This window comes from Chaetodon auriga, chromosome 19 (genome assembly GCF_051107435.1).
Source record: "Chaetodon auriga isolate fChaAug3 chromosome 19, fChaAug3.hap1, whole genome shotgun sequence".
In the NCBI taxonomy this organism is placed as follows: domain Eukaryota; kingdom Metazoa; phylum Chordata; class Actinopteri; order Chaetodontiformes; family Chaetodontidae; genus Chaetodon; species Chaetodon auriga.
In genome coordinates, this window is record NC_135092.1 from 18,343,301 (window position 1) to 18,359,419 (window position 16,119).

Sequence of the window (16,119 nt, forward strand, 5' to 3'; positions counted from 1 at the left end):
GGTCCTCTTCCACTGAGTCCGCCATGTTGTACCGCCATGTTTCTACAGGAGCCCAGAATGGACAAACCAAACACTGGCTCTGGAGAGTGCCTTTCGCAGCCACTGTCGCGAGTTGGTTGCAATCTGCAGCCTCACCACTAGATGCCACTAAACCCTACACACTGGGCCTTTAAATCTGTTACAGTACACACATCAAGGATTGATGCAATCGTGCATTTCTTCATGTACCAGTAATATAATTTCCCTGATGTTGAAGAATTATTTTTTTTTTCTCCACATAATTATTTTATGTGTAGCAGCACTTTTCACATCTGAATATATGAAATCTGAAAGGGACTTTTTGATAGTGATCTTAATTACTTTGTGCGCAGAAAATAAATTATTCAACACTTTATGGTAGTAATTTATGTAATCACATTTAAAACTTTACCTCAGGAAAGATGTGATGTCTTGGGAGAGAAAAAAATAACACGATGATTAATGCAAAATTAAGTCTTTCAAAGAACTAATGCCTATAGAAGAGGATTGAATTAGCTTCTGACTGACATGTATGTGCAAACTGGTTATTTTTTTTGACAAGGCTGAATACTGTTGAGCTTTCCCCTCACACTGACTAATGCATTAATTGATTGATTTTTCCATCTAGCTGGTCACAGTGGTCCCACATACACAGAACAGCAGGAGTGATCACAGATACGTCAACTGAGGAACAGACACGAAAATCAAAAGCACCTGTTGCTTTTCCCCATTCAGAGTGAAAGCTGTGATGCTGCTGACCTGGACAAGGAGAGACAGGGATGAGCTGGAGCTGCGGATGGACACATCTGGGAATCAAACTCTCCCAGATAAACAAACCGAGTGAAGACTCTTTGGGTGAGTCCTTTGAAGTGTAAAAAACAAGGCCAGTTCAATAGACTGAGTCATAGGGGTGTTTACTGGAACACCAATGCTCCTCTGCCAGAACAAGAAGAGGTGGTGTGTTTCAATAAGGGACGTGTTTTTAGATCCACTGAAAAGTCTTATCTGAAGTCACTGAAGTCTATCCAAGGTTCAACAGGTTTTGAAGGCGGAATGAGACAGATTGCTCGGCTGCGGTTCGTAAACATGCCGGTGCAGCGATGCATGCTTACAATCTGGAAACTGGTTGCTACGTTTTTATGGATTTCTCCCTCACAAGCTGCAAACTGTAATTAGCAGGGGGCTACATGTCAACTGCCCAGAAACGTCCAGAGCACAGCACAATAACAAAATACAGTGAGGGACACGGACACAGACACTGCCACGCGCTTGGGTCATAAGTGATGATTGAGAGGGATTTTTTTTTTTTTTTGAATGTGTGTTTTTTGCTCCATCATATGCTAGGCAAGCCCAAGTATAGGCTTACAGACAGAGTCGTAAATTCAACTGTCCAGTCAAAAGTTCAGTGTTGGTTTCAACATGAACAATATCCCCATGGAGTTCTTCAAAATATTTGCAGGGTCAGTGCAACCCTGACTGCAGTAAGTCTACAGAGTCTACAGCCAGACTTTGCTACGCCGCTTCTCAGCAAAGACAGACAGTGAAAATGATCTGTTGATAGTCATACCAGCAACATTTCACCCTTCACTACAGCTTCAATGTCTCTCAGTTATTTTTCTGGTCTGTCTGTCCCATGCACAAGGCTGTATGTAGACATAGTGATGCTTTGAGCTAAATGCTAACATCATCATGCTTACAGGCTGATGTCATTGAGCCTGTGGCCCATCGATTGCAAATTGCAATATTTATATATTGGATTCATCATTTTCAGAAAAAAAATCTGCGTTAAATTACTGCTAATGCTAACTGAACATCTCCTGCTGCTGCAGCTTCCCATGAAAAGCATGAACCACGTGAGCTGAGCAATTCAATGGCTCCTCAAAAATGCGTCTACAAAACAAGACATTGGTCATTTTAGGCAATTTTTTGATGGCGGATCGGTGTGAAATATTGCAGGAGTAATGGAACGAGAAGGAGCAGCCACAGTGAGCTGTTAGATGAAGAGCTGTGGGCGACAGGCTGCAAACCAACTTCAACTTCTCGGCAAGGTAACAAACTCCTTTCAGCTCCACTGTGGCCTGCTGTCTGCAGACTCATGCAGTGTGCAGCATAAAATCAGTTCACAGGTTCTCAAAGAATGCTGGAAAAAGGCCAATTATTGCCTTTGTTCTTTAGCAATACCACAATAATTTGTTTTGCTGCCTCCAGAATTCTGGGAGCTTTAGTATAAACCGCAGTTGCTGTTACTACAATAACTACAGGTGTTGCCAAATCAACCAGGACTAAGATCCTCAAGACTGCAAATTTAAGCAGGTATAATATTTATCATGTTTAGTGTTAGATTAGCATGTTAGCATGCTAACATTAGGTAACTGGCACTAAACAAAAGAACAGGTGAGGATGATGGGAATGTTGCAGGTTGAGTATTAGACCTTTGACCTGATGATGGCGCTAGAAGAAAAATTCACTGAAGTTTTTACAATTCATCCTAAATGCGACATGAATGTGTAAATCAAATTTCGTGACAAACCACAAAAAGCCCAGCAACTCACAAAGTGATTTAACCTCATGATGAGACTGTTTAACTGCTCAAGATGCCTAAAACTAAAAATGTCCTTCTCTTGTTTCACACCTTCCTGTGTACAGAATGTAATTGGATGAATTCAACGTGTTGTGGACACACACGAATTATATGCCACCTCCACTGAATTATGTGACAGCAGCACAAATTGAACATTTTGCCTGTGGAAAGGTGGAAAAATGAACAAACAGTGGAGCTGTTTGTCCGTTTGCTCGCTCACAGCTTGCCACACAATGTGCCCAGCCCAATTTCACTTAAAGTTGGGGTTAATAGGCAACTCGGCCTCGGCTGGGGCAAGATTTCTGACCAAAAGAAAAAAAAAATGCAAGTAAAATTTAGTGAAAAAGTAAAAGGTAAAACACTCTTTTCTTCTTCTTCCGTGACTTGTAACTGAACCCTGGTCATTAGAGATTAAGGCAAGTGTCCACCGCCCTGATGCTTTTTTCTTCCTATCACGCTATTGTTGACTCTCAAACTACCTGTTTCTACCCATGCCTCCTTCGTATAATCCTTAGTCCCTTAATTCCTTAATCCCACATAATCCTTTCATGGTGAGAAGAAGTATTTCTCGCTCTGTTCGTGCATGGAGCCTATATTTCCGACTGAAAACATAATGCTTACTTCACGAAATTTAAGGAGAGCAGGCTCAATCCTGTATGTCCTACAAACCTAGACTTCATCTCACTATTGTCCCATCTTGCCAGAGTCCAGAATTATATAACAGATAGATAGAGAGGCCAAAATAGCACAGTGGTAGAGGGTGAAGGGATTAATCAGAAAAGGACAGTTAAATAATCTCTGAACTAGAAAACCAGGCTGCAGCTACCTTTTCTTGTTAGCATTTTAAAACTGCTCTCATGCTAATAAAAGAAAAAAAAAAAGAAAAAGAAAAAAGAAATACCACTACCAGGTCCTTGTGCCTGTGGAAACTTCCAGAGAGGTATTTTTCTTTGTCTGTGGGTTAAGTGGCTACTGCTAAGCCACAGACGTGTTTTTATTATTCACTCTCCTCTTCTTCATCGTCCTGGCAAGACTGATGGACTTGCATTTCTGGACTTTCATCTCAGGAGTCAAATCCTGCATGCAGATTCCTCTTTCATGCAGCTGTGTGTCGCCTTACCGACAGCAGCCCGCCACACAATGCGCCCAACCCAAAGCAACACCAAGCTAATCCAATAGAAATGAAATGCACATTTCTATGTTCACTTGTTGTAGACGCACATAGCAGAGATGAGGAGAAAACGTCTTTATCCTGCTGCTCAGTGAAGCTTAGCGAATGCTCGAGAGCTGATGCAACTTCACCACTTCTGTCTGTCCTCCATCTTTTCCCTGTTTAAAATGGGATCACTCTTGAGGAAGGCAAGCCTCTTTCTACTCTGTGGGAGGCTGCAGAGATGTCACACGTTCAAAGCGGTTGATGAGAGGGGGTTAAGTTATGAGGAGACAGCATCCGGCACAGAAGGCATGCGTGTCAGGGTGAGAGGGGGGTGGAGTTAAGGTATGTGTGCAGACAGAGATACCATATGTGGTCCAGAGGGTTTCTTAGCTGCACTGAATTGTTTTTCACGTTGAAATTCACACATCTTAGGGGGGGTTCAAGAGTGCAAATTAAACATCCTCATCAACTGCAAACTATTAGAATCAGCATATGTATTTCTGTAAAACTGAAGGTGTGTTTATTCTTCACGTCGTCATCTATTTCAAATCTAACCTGTAGATGTTACAGCTTTAATTCACAAAGCAAATATAATTTGTTGAAGGGAATGACTGAAGAAATATTCAAATACACCAGCGTTGGAGGACAAAAAGCAATTTCTCAGCTTAGAGTCAGGCTCCAGTTTGCTTCAGCAGCTTTCCACTGAATGCTGCATTCGGAGATTTGAAGCACACCATATTTCACAGCCGAGTTTCAAAACATCAAGAGTGCGCTGAGAGAAATGCTGGGATTCGGTTGCTAGAGCTAAATCATCTTTAAATTGATTTATAACAGTTATATACAGTAAACTGCAAATATACTGTCAGGCTGAGCAACACACATCCTCCAAAAATTCCCTCATCGTTACTTTATTACATTTTGGAAGATGGCTTCTTTCTTCGGGAGCGGGTTATGGTTATGCAGGGTTACACTGCAAATCCTCCACATAAAGACACCCTTACTCTTCTTATTTAATGATGTGGAGGAGGACAGCTCCCTTTAGAGAGGTGGTAGTCTCGCATTGCCAGAAGTCTTTTCCACACGTTTTCCTCACATTTCAGGAGAAAGGTCGAACAGAAGAACGTGTTATCATTATCAGTGTCTTGAGGAGCGTTTTGCTCGTAGCAGAAGGGGCAATGAGTGTGGACTGATCAGTGCGGCATACAGTCCTGGGAGATTATTATTGAAGATGTATGTCCCCTACATGGCAGGATTTTTCTCCACTGTTGTTGTAGAGACAGCGAGTAAAAATAGCAACATGCACACAGCGTAAGGGGCAGTGCAGCAAAACGCTGGATGCAAACAAAGAGTGGGAGGCCTGCGTGTATGTTGTCCACTTCCTGTGAATCCAGTTATGGGGGAGGGGGTGGGACTTTTAATAAGAAACACTACTTTAGAGTTTCAATGAGGTGTATTCGTGGTGCTCCTGCTGGGGTCATTTTCATAGCTTTCCTGTATTATTACTCTGTTTTTAGTGATGGCAACATGGCAACAGTTCACTCAACACGCAGGCAGTCATGGGATAACAGCATGTCTTTACTTGATCAATAGTTAACTGAAACCATGATATTTCCTCTAACCTCACCCAACAAGCCTTTGTTGCTTAAACCTAATCACATGCAGGACTCAGGATGCAAACCCCATCTGTGTTGTCAGATACTAAGTCTGGCACTCTGTAAGCCCTCCATCCTTCCTAACCACATCCCAAAAGGGTTGGTGTGGCACAAGAAGGCGGCAAGTTCCTTCTCTAATCCAGATAGCAATTACCTTTCCTTCGGAATGTATTTGGCAAATCAGTAACGTGTAAATATCATTTCTCAGACATGTGGTCGGGTGATGAGGCCATATGGTACATCCAGACAGAAAGCAAAGCGTGTTTTTACTCGTGTGTTTGCGTTGAGCTTAGCCTCTGATTGACCTCAGAACTCGCCAGAAGCTCCAGGTCTTTCTCTCATCGCCCTCCAGTCTCTCTGCATTTTCCTCTCATCTCCGTACATTCGTGAAGCAAATTCATTTGAAACATTTTCAGCTCGGGCAGATCCGACTCAATCAATTCGTGCCGACCCGGGTGACTTTTCCACCGACTTTGTGTGCAATCACACTGCTTCTGAAATTCACATTCTGTCTGAACAGGCCGATTTTAGGCTTGAACCAAAGAAAATCCAATATCAGCAACTATCTCACCATAAATGTTGCTGCAGATTTCTGCATCTGATTGAGAATCTGCCGGATAGCCGTGTTCAGCACAAACTGCCAGTGTGGACAGAGATTTGCCTGATTCCAGCACCACCTCTGTTTGGAGCAGGACAATTCATTTCCAGATCTACTACATATTTCAGGCCTCATGTACACGTTTCATCTGTTTAGAAGCCATGGTGTTATTCTCTCACTGTACATTTTGGTCCATTACAAGTTACAGAAACAATTCTGACAGCTGGAAATAGTGTTGCACAGAATTTCCCCTTATGATTTAACACACACGACTGCTAAGATCCTCAGTAATGAATAACGACTGAAGCCTCTAAAAGTTTTCCACTGGAGAAGCAATGCAGAGCACATGCACGGACAGATGCACGGATGCGTACTCACAGCTCCGTCAAAGGGAGAGGCTGCATTAAGTGCTTTATTTACTCATTTTTAGCCACACTTTACTGTGCCCACCCCTCCCAGGCTCCCTCTCAAGAGGCTGCCATTAATTCAGCGCAGCCCTCTCACAGCTTCATCAATGCTAATCAGAGCTAAACATAACATTAGACTCCCTTCAGCAAGCTTTCAAAAAAAGACTTGAAGGCATGTGTGTATATGTGTGCAGCTGCTGTTTGTTTGTTTGTGTAAAAGTGTTGATTGAAAGTGTTTGATGATCCAGTCTACGCTCGAGGTACCCAGGAGCATCATGGCACTGTTACATCATGCAATCTGTGTGACGAGAACAACGCTGTGTCTAGTAGTAAATAATAACCCTTTCATGAAGAAAGTTGTCCGCATTGTCAAACTGAGACACGTTCCTCGTTCACAAGTTGTCAGAAAAATCACAGGCCTAACACTTATACAGAATACACAATGAAATATGGCCTCACCTGCAACACCACGCTTTGGTCAAAGTTGTACGCACTGGGCCGTCCCTCCAGGGTGGAGAAAGCCACGTTTCCTCCGGTGAGGGGAGAGATATCGCTGAACTCATCTGTACACAGAGCAGCCCTCTCGTCATCTCCTGGGCGAATGAAAGCCTTAGTATCCTTCCTATAGGTCTTCTTACAAGACGCGCTGTAATACTGGTAGGGCACCCAGGGCCCATCTTGCTCCGTGCGCTTATAGATTGCGAAGCTCTCCGGCCGGCTGGTGTAGAATTTCAGTCGTATGTAGGTTATCTCAAACGCCTTCCCTGTGGAAAATAAGTATGATTAGCATTGAATGGAGTCGTTGAAAGAACTGCTGTTAGAACTAGTTCCATTGAAACTACACGGCTAGATCAGGGGTGGTTATGTAAGAGACAAATACTGTGGGGTGATAGTTTAGGGCCCAGGAGCAAAGAGAAAAAGAATGCACATAATTGCATTATAGAAAGAAGGAAAACAATGGGGGATAGGCTTAATTTCCTGTGCCTCCACGCAGGGTAAATGAATGTCATTCCTGCAGGAGTAGAAGAATACCCAGGATTATTTTCTCATTATCCAGATCATAATGGGCCCCAGAAGTGAGACATAGGTCAGAGGGAAAGAGACAAAAACGTATTTTTTTTGTTATATTGACTGTAGGACAGAATAGTGCAATGAGTGTAAAAAGTGCTTGCATTGTCGAACGACTGGTTCTGGTCTGATGCAACATTTCAGGTGCGACGGGAAAGCAACAGACGTGATCAATAGAGAAGCGATTGGTCGAACATGCAAAACACTAATGAGCGTCATGGGGGGATGAGGATGGCAGAGAATTAAACATGTCACTGAGTGAATGAAACACTGAGGTGAAGTATAAGTGGTAGAGCAGCCATTCGGGGGGATGGGGAGAAACAGAGAAAAAGAGACTTTGTGTTCCCCCCTAAAGCAGCGATTCCACTTCAATCTGTGAAAAAGGAAAACGAGTTTCAGAGCTCAATCTCTGCATCTCTGAGATACACCCAGATTTCCATTTGAGTTGGTGTTGGGGGATTTAGCAGATTTGACTAGGTCGCACCGTAATTGGTGTTGCATTGTAACTGAGAAAATGTCTGAAAAGTAATTTCTGAAGGTGCATAATAAGCGCAGGGATGAGTCTCTCAGGTACAGGTTTAATAAAACGAGACGAAAAAGTTAGGAAGGAATGCATCTGGGCGTCTTTTTTGCATGTGCTCAGATGGCTTGAATTAATACACGCTTTTTTTTTCAGAACGCTTCCTGAGAGGAACGCTGGAGTGTGGAAGTCATTAATTTACAACTTATTCGTTGTACTTATTTGGTTTTGTGAGAAAGCCGACAACAGGGAAGATGATTGAGCGGTGTCACTTCCCTCCATTGTTTACTCAGTGTGGACACTTCAAACAATAATCTTGGAGACATATCTGGGACACTTGCAGAGTTACACTTCCTGAATATGAATGCACATTGAGGATCTGCCAAATGTTGTGCAGCTTTATGGGGGATTAACTGGGCAGACGCAAACTGAAGTCACATGGAGACCAGAGTGAGAAGTAACACGGAGAAGCTCTCTTAACAGGCCTCTTCATCGCACTCATGGGGATATTTTTCTACATCATTAGATGCTAAGTCTCAGCCGCTCTGCACATTCATAGAGAGATGCCATCCACTGGTACAGGCATAATGACATCTGTTGCGTCCCTCTGCCAAGTCAGAACTAGGCATCTCTGTCTCTTGTCTCTGCAGCAATCTCTAATGGTATCTTTCCTTTAGGAGAACTAAGATCATTTAGCTTTCATTTACTCCCTGCATGAGGTGAGCTGAGCCCTGTGGGGACTACAGGGAGGCAGAAGATGAAACATTTGTTGTTTATCCCCTGTGATGAAGCGCAGACTAATTGCAAACGATATTCGTCGGTTTTTATGCATAATGTTAAATGAGTCGTGATTCACCCTCCATCCGGAGCTCGTACTTTATCCAATCCCGAGTCCAAAAAACTTGGGTTGATGTGTAAAACATAAACAAAACAGACTGTAAATAATTTGCTAATCCTTACTGAGAAACACTCAACTGAAAAGAGGACAACAATATATTCAATGTTTGACCTCATCAGCTTCACTGATTTTTGTAAATATCAGACAGGAGCAACTGAAGACTATGGAACGCTCCAAAAACACCTGTTTGGGTCATTCCACAGGTAAAAGGCTCATTGCTAACAGGTGAGAGTATCATGACTGGGTATGAAAGGGGCATCCTGGAAAGGCTCATGCCCAGCTCACATGTACACAGGTATTTTTTTTTTTAAACAGGATTTTCCCTCCTTCGTGCAGAGCATACAAAAAGGACAGGCGGCCAATCAGAGGCCTGAAAATAAGCTATTTGAGGTCTAAAGGCTAAAATGCATAGAAAAAGCTGTGTTTTGAAAAATACCTGTGTATGTGTGGACCAGGCATGTTGTACACAAGCGAGGATGAGACGAGGTTAACCAAAACACATGACTGTACAAAGAATACTACTGCACGGGCTTGGGAACACTTTGTAAAACACAGATCGGACAGAACAGTCTGAAGCAGAAGCCTGTCCTTGTTCACCGAACAACTTCCATCACTGGAATAAAGGCGAGCTCAGAAACCCGGTAAAAAACCCCGGTGTGACTTTAAAGGGCTGATCCAGAATCGTGTGGCATCACAAATCCAGCCACAGCTGTTCATGTTGAGGACAGACACACCATTAAAATGCCTATTTGGACTATTTAAAGAGGACAGGCTGGGAGCTGCGTAAGTACAGCGTCTGACCTGCTCTGAGTCATTCGTGTCAACGTAACACAGCTGCCCCGGTCTGCCCAGACTGAGACTAAACTCACTACAAGTGCTGAAGACTCAATATTTACAATCTATTTACTCCAAGCTGAGATTTTTGTGATCAGCAAATACACAGATGAGTGGATTTATCTTCTATTCACGCTGACTCTCCAAGTTTACAAATGAGACCGAATGGAAGAAGGGAACTGTGTCTCACATGCGCGCCAATAATCTGGCTGTGAGAGCGTCTCGCCAACTGCGGCAGACTTTTATAATTGTTTTACATCTGAGACAGGATGTTGGTTTTCTTTGACGGCTCTGAATGAGAACCAGCTGCAGACATCCATGTTCGAATGTGTGTCTCTTGTGGGAAAAACCTGACCCCAATTCCTTACCAGCAAACCGCTGAGCATTTTCTTTTTTTCCCCCTCTCCTCCTCTTCTTCCTCATTATGTTTTGTTTACTCCCCTTGAAGCAGCCCGACTCCCCCGTTTCTTTCTGCTCTTCCGCAGACCCGCTCTGACCTGGCTGCAGCATGTGCCCCTACATCCTACTGCTGTGTTTATCATCCCAGCATTTGCCTGCTTTTCCTTCAGACAGAGCTTGTTTTGTTTGGAGAGGCAAAAGAAAACAGTAATGTCGAGGACGCCCCCCACCAGCAGCCCAGATGGATCGCCGAGCTTTCATATGGAACAAAAAGACGCCACACATGCAAAATTTACAAGTCTCCAGTTATGTAAAACTTTGCATTATGAAAATACAGTCCCGTCTTTTAAGAACGCTAGAATAATCCAAAGGCATCTGATATAGAAAAACACATGTTTGGGAGATGTGCACAGAGGGGCAAAGGTCAATTTAGTCTGTTGGAGACAGACTCGTGGGTGTTGGGATTGTTTGAAGAATAACAAACCCTCCAGACAACACGGAGCATGCCTCTGCAGCAGCAGCAGCATCGGCACCTTTGGAAAGGAAATAGCCGGAGATTATAAACAACAAAGCCTCGAAACACAGCCAGACTTCTACTTGATATTGAAAATCAATACTGTCCATTTGACGGAGGCACTTCTTGCTTTCAGAGCACGTGATGTAACAGTTCCTCCACGGTCAAAGCGCTGACATTTCCAGCTCCTGTCATCATGTTTTGTCCCTGTCTCTTGTTCTTTGAAGCAGGGCTTTTTGATGGGGGGGTGGCGCCCACCTCTCCACCTACAGAGGAGGAGGGAGGAAATCTGACCTGTCAAGAAAATGTCTAGTTTTGAACAGATCTTCGCTGACTGATTGCGGAGAGTCCAAACACACAGAGAAGATAATTCTAGCTGACGCGACTGTAATCAATATTTTCATAATGCAACAGGCTGAATAACTGGCAGCGACAAACCCACAGAATTGTCACTTGACTCTCAAGTTCCCCTCTGCTGTGCTTTCTACAATCTTTCAAGTGGAAACAGACAACTTTCAACCCCCGCCACGTCGTTTCTGGTCAGCAGGTCAAGCTAAACGCCATAAAAACTCGCTGTGTGCTTCTTAAACGGCAGACAGCCTGAGCTAGCGGCTAGCTGCTTATCGTGGTGTAACGCTAGCATTTAGCAGCTAATGCGCCAGATATTTCCCTCAACAGTTGTTGGCAGTCCCAAAACAGAGCTAAAAGGAGAGTAAATGTTGGACTTACATTTCTTAGGTAGCCAGAGTCACGACTCTAAGTGACTGCTAAGGTTGTCCTATAGCTGCTGGAAGTACATCAATAGGCAACTGTTTGCTAACTAACTGATTCAAGTTGCGTCTAGTTCTGCGTCTAGTTTTTTTTCCACTGCCACCAAGTGGCCAAAACAGTTATTGCAGGTTGAAGGTTATCCTTAACAATATCCATACACCTAACGCCAGCTTTGAAACCCTTTTACCTATAATTCATCAGGAAGTTACTCAAACTTAGACAAGCTGTAAGATAAGATAAGATAAGATAAGATAAGATAAGATAAGATAAGATAAGATAAGATAAGACTCTATTGGTCCCACAGTGAGGAAATTCAGTCCAAGTATTACAAAGAGCACACAGTAAATCAGCCTAATTAAACATTCAAGTCTAAAATTTGTCTGTATATGAGACTATGTCTTGTACTCTTGTACCTGTGTCTTGTACTCTTACTAGTCGTAGCTAAAGAAATCATGGATATCCACCTCTGCGCCCATTTCTACGCACTCATCCTGCACAGAGCAGTGAAGGCTGGTGTCTGCACAAGCACACACTGGAGAAAATGAGGGCACAACCCAGACAGATCACCATTCTAACGAAGGGTAACAGATTCTCACTCACATTCACACCTATGGGAAAATTTAAGTTTTCCTCCAGTTTGTGAAGATATTGTGTGATGGATTACCTGAACTATTTAGCGCATGAATTTTATTACTGCTATACTGTGGGTGAACGTTTGTCAAAAACTTGGCTCAGCTTTCTTTTGAATACAGGCAGAGTTTAATTTATTTTTCAAGATGTAGGAATTGTTAAAAATATTTTTGGAAATGTGCTTTTTTGTCAAGAGTTTGACGTGCATTGACCGTGAATTTACCAATCACTACTGCCTGTTAAATCCAGACAAAAAGACTCTGTCTCGGTCAGCAGCAGTGACTCTCAGCTGGAAGGTTACCTGACAACCGTATGATGGTGTCGAGACTTCAGGAGACAATGTATTAAACAAAGCAGATATATCATATTAATTCGTGAGCTTTACAGGTAATGCTAGGCTTCCCGTGTCCCCTTGTTTCCAGCCTTTATGCTAAACTAAGCAAAAAAGCTTCACATTCAATGGACAGACAAAGAATGGTACTGCTCTTCTCATTTAAGCATATTTCCCAATTAAATCAAGGAGTAATTGCTGGCTTTGAAAGTCATTTTGTTTTGGGTTTGATGGCTTGTTAGCACCCTGCCTGTGGCACATTAATCATATATATATATATTTAGTTCAATAATAAAAGTATTCTTTAGATTTCCTGTGTACTTGCTGAGACCCTTACAGACACAGACACACATTCACACTATTCACACAGACATAACATAGACTTACATTAATTGCCATTCATTGACTTACATTCATGGCCTAACTCTCACCCTCACCCTAAGCTATCCTAAACCAAACCTTACTCTACCCTTAACCCAAGTCTTCAACCTAAAATTAAATGATTTTCACTATGTTGACTTGCATTTTGTCGCCACGGGGAAGGTGAGTCCCCACAGTGTGACCGTGTTAACAGATTTATGTCTCCACACAATGTGAGTAATACACCTACGCGCACACACACCTACACACACGTTCAAACACAGCTCCAGAAATAAATGGAAGCTGGAAAGGTAATTTCATACAAAGATTTGTATTAATGCTTTGTAACATTAATCGCCACAGTTTAATTCAGTTAAAGTGACAAATGTGGTCTGTTACTTCTTTCAGCAGTTTTCCACAGCATGGTAATGGGATAATGATGCTAATGGCTCAAGCTGGTCTCATAAAATTTTGTGAAATGAGGAATGTCTTCAAATGCAAATATGCACACAGTGTACAAAAAGTGAGTCGAATGCATTTTCCCAAAGGAAAAGAGTGCGTGAAGGAGGTAATCCTGAAAACTCAGGTTCCATTCCAAGTCCAGCACAAATTGAATCAATTAAGGAAGTTTCATTAATTAACTTGATGGTTATCACATTTTACCGAACCACAACCCAAAGCCATCTTACCTGAGCTTACTGTAACCAAGTTGTTACCCATCTTAGATCCACCCTCATCCTGACTGAAAGACAGTTGACCCAGATGGTTTGCTTGCACATAAGTAACTGTTTGTCAAGCTTTTCAAGTGTCAAACAAGAGAAAAGCATCCAGACTGAAGTGCTGTGAAGTAATCCACTTAGCGCTGGAGAAACATGATGCTTGCATAATTTGTGCGAACAACAATAATCTGTTTTAAAGAGTTTGGCTCCTTTCACAAAATGCCAAAAGATAGTTCAGTTAAGAATTCACTTCTTTCCCCCAAATCATAACACTCTCCTTCTCATGCACTTGCATCATCCAAATCTTAATTTATTCAACAGTGCACGTGTGCTTTCTAAAGCATCATGAGTTGCATCAATTAAAACAACTGCAGGCAAACACAGCTCTCTCAGTTGGTACATTTTTTCTGAGACGTTATGCTGCCTAATCCATATGTTGCTGCTTTAATCTTATGCAGCCATGGCAAGCTGTTTAGATGTTTAGCCATAATTTTTTGGTTGCAAATAAGTTTTGACAGTAGCGGCGTTAACTGAGTCTGACCACATTTCAAAAATGCCAAAGCTAAATTTAGCTTAAAATACATTTCTGTGGGAATTCTCTTAAAGAGTTTTATGAAAACTTTCATGAAGGGAAAATTTGCATAATTTCAAGTGACGGTGGACCTGCTGACCAAGTTCCTGGCTGTGCAGAAATGACTCTGGGCGGGGGGTTAATGGAAGTTACCTCCCTGAAAAGTAAGTGTATCTTTTGAATTCCAAATGTGTTTTATGTAAGTGGATGGCTAACTTCAGTTCTCCTTCCTTATCATTGTCTTCTTCCTGCCAAACATGGGGCTTTTCTGCAGGTTATCAGCTGCTTATTACCTGGAATTTCTGTTAATGTATTAAATGGCTTCAGTTTGTTGTAAAACATGTCTGATTTGTCATGTGATATACTGTGAGAATGTGGATTTTAAGCGACATGTTTCTGTGAAGGCCGTGCTAACCCTAACCCTGGCCTCATCAGCGCGGTGGTGATTGTATTTTGACAGCCAGATTCAGGTTCATCACCAATACTCCATGGCGGTACGCGGGCTGAACAATAGCAAACGTGGGCCATCACTCAGTTGCTATCTAGGCATGTCAGACGCAACTGTGTGTCCTCCTCATCCACTTTAAATCCAACCAAATTCTCCGACATGCCCTTGTGGCTATGCACTCACAGACACACCAAGTCTGAGCCATGTCTGAGCCAAAACTGTTTTTTATTAAGACAGCTCAGAGCTGCGACTGAATAATACAAATCATGTGTTGTTAAGCACAGCTGGATTGTGTTAAAGATTTGCACATCATCTGACTGCCAGTACACAAAGTCAAGAGAGTCTGTTCCTCAGAAAAGGAACATGAAAAAAGAAAAAGACTCTTAAAGTCAAATGGTGTGAAGAAAACTAATAAGAAATCCCATTACCAGCCTCTTAACACAGGAAACCATCTGCATTTAATTTGTTTCTGATAATCATATTCTATTTCTGGACACAACAAACGCAGCTCACAAAAGCTTTCATGCACTTTAAAATAAAGCAGGACATTATGCACAACATTATAAGAGCAGAGACCATAAGTGAACCGTGAGCACATGCATACTTGACCTAGATCCCTCCGCCCTCCTGCTCCTCCTGCAAGTTGAGGAAAGTCAAACCAAAGAATTCTGGGGTCAGACTGAACTGAGGATGTGCTGCTGTGCTCTTACCCAGGTGGAGGGTGAGGTTGACAGAATTGGGGTGCTGGATACCATAATACATGGACTGGCTCTGCCACCACGTGTTCTCCTCATTCCTGTGGAAGTCTGTCAGGAGGCTGGCGTTGTGGCTCAGGTCTGGATCTGACGCATCACAGAGGTGGCAGGAACGCGTGGAGCCGGTCTGCATGCAGTAGTCCTCAGGTGGAGACCCGCACACATTTGATGCCACCACGGTACGATTGAAGGCAATGTTCTCAAACTTGGGCATGCAACGGCTTGAGGTGCCTTCCTCATCATAGCAGGAGTCCATTGCGGCCCAGACAAAGAGGCGGCAGTGGAGATGAAGAGAGAGCAGCAGGGCCAGGAGAGGAGAGCTCACAGCAAGGGATGCATCCATGTCTGCAAGCTGTTGCAATCACATGCACACTTCACACACAAACATTCATATGCTCTGACACAAAGACGCCTGAAAAAGGCATGAAGACCCCGACTTGAGAAGCAATCCAACACCAAAAAAGGAGTCCAGACTGAGAGCTTTGTTTGACTCTCGGTGTCTCTCTGAACATATGTTCTCCCTCTGTGGAGTGGAGTGAAGTTTGTGCAGGAACTCCTTTCATCAGGGGCAGCAGGAGACTCGCAGAGGAGGGACAGGGGTGGGGGCTGGAGGGGGTAGAAGAAGCCCATGAAAACTTCTCCACCTGCTGGTCAACCCCAGAACCGCACCACCTCTAGCTTCAGATGCAAGCCAGACTTGGGTGAAAGATGCTCATTTGACAGGAGGTACATATTCTGTAATATTTTTAAATAACGCAGCAGTGACGTTACACCTCTGGCTATTGAGATAGTGAGCACCAAAGCACCTGCATTCACCCCTTACAGGAACACACAATATCATCGATACGTGGTGATAAATGTGCTTGGCAGGATGCTCTGGTACATGCTG

At 43.0% G+C, this 16,119-nt stretch overlaps 1 protein-coding gene across 1 annotated transcript in view; it reads right to left on the reverse strand.

Annotated features, from left to right (window-relative positions):
* lamc3 (laminin, gamma 3) overlaps positions 1-15,573 on the reverse strand; it is a 98,357-nt gene extending 82,784 nt beyond the window's left edge. The window contains exons 1-2 of the mRNA XM_076757239.1: positions 15,186-15,573; positions 6,872-7,176 (exon numbers count right to left, since the gene is read on the reverse strand). Of these exons, the coding sequence (XP_076613354.1) occupies positions 6,872-7,176; positions 15,186-15,573 (693 nt within the window). The remainder of the gene's footprint in view (positions 1-6,871; positions 7,177-15,185) is intronic.
* Between the last annotated feature and the right edge of the window lie 546 nt (positions 15,574-16,119).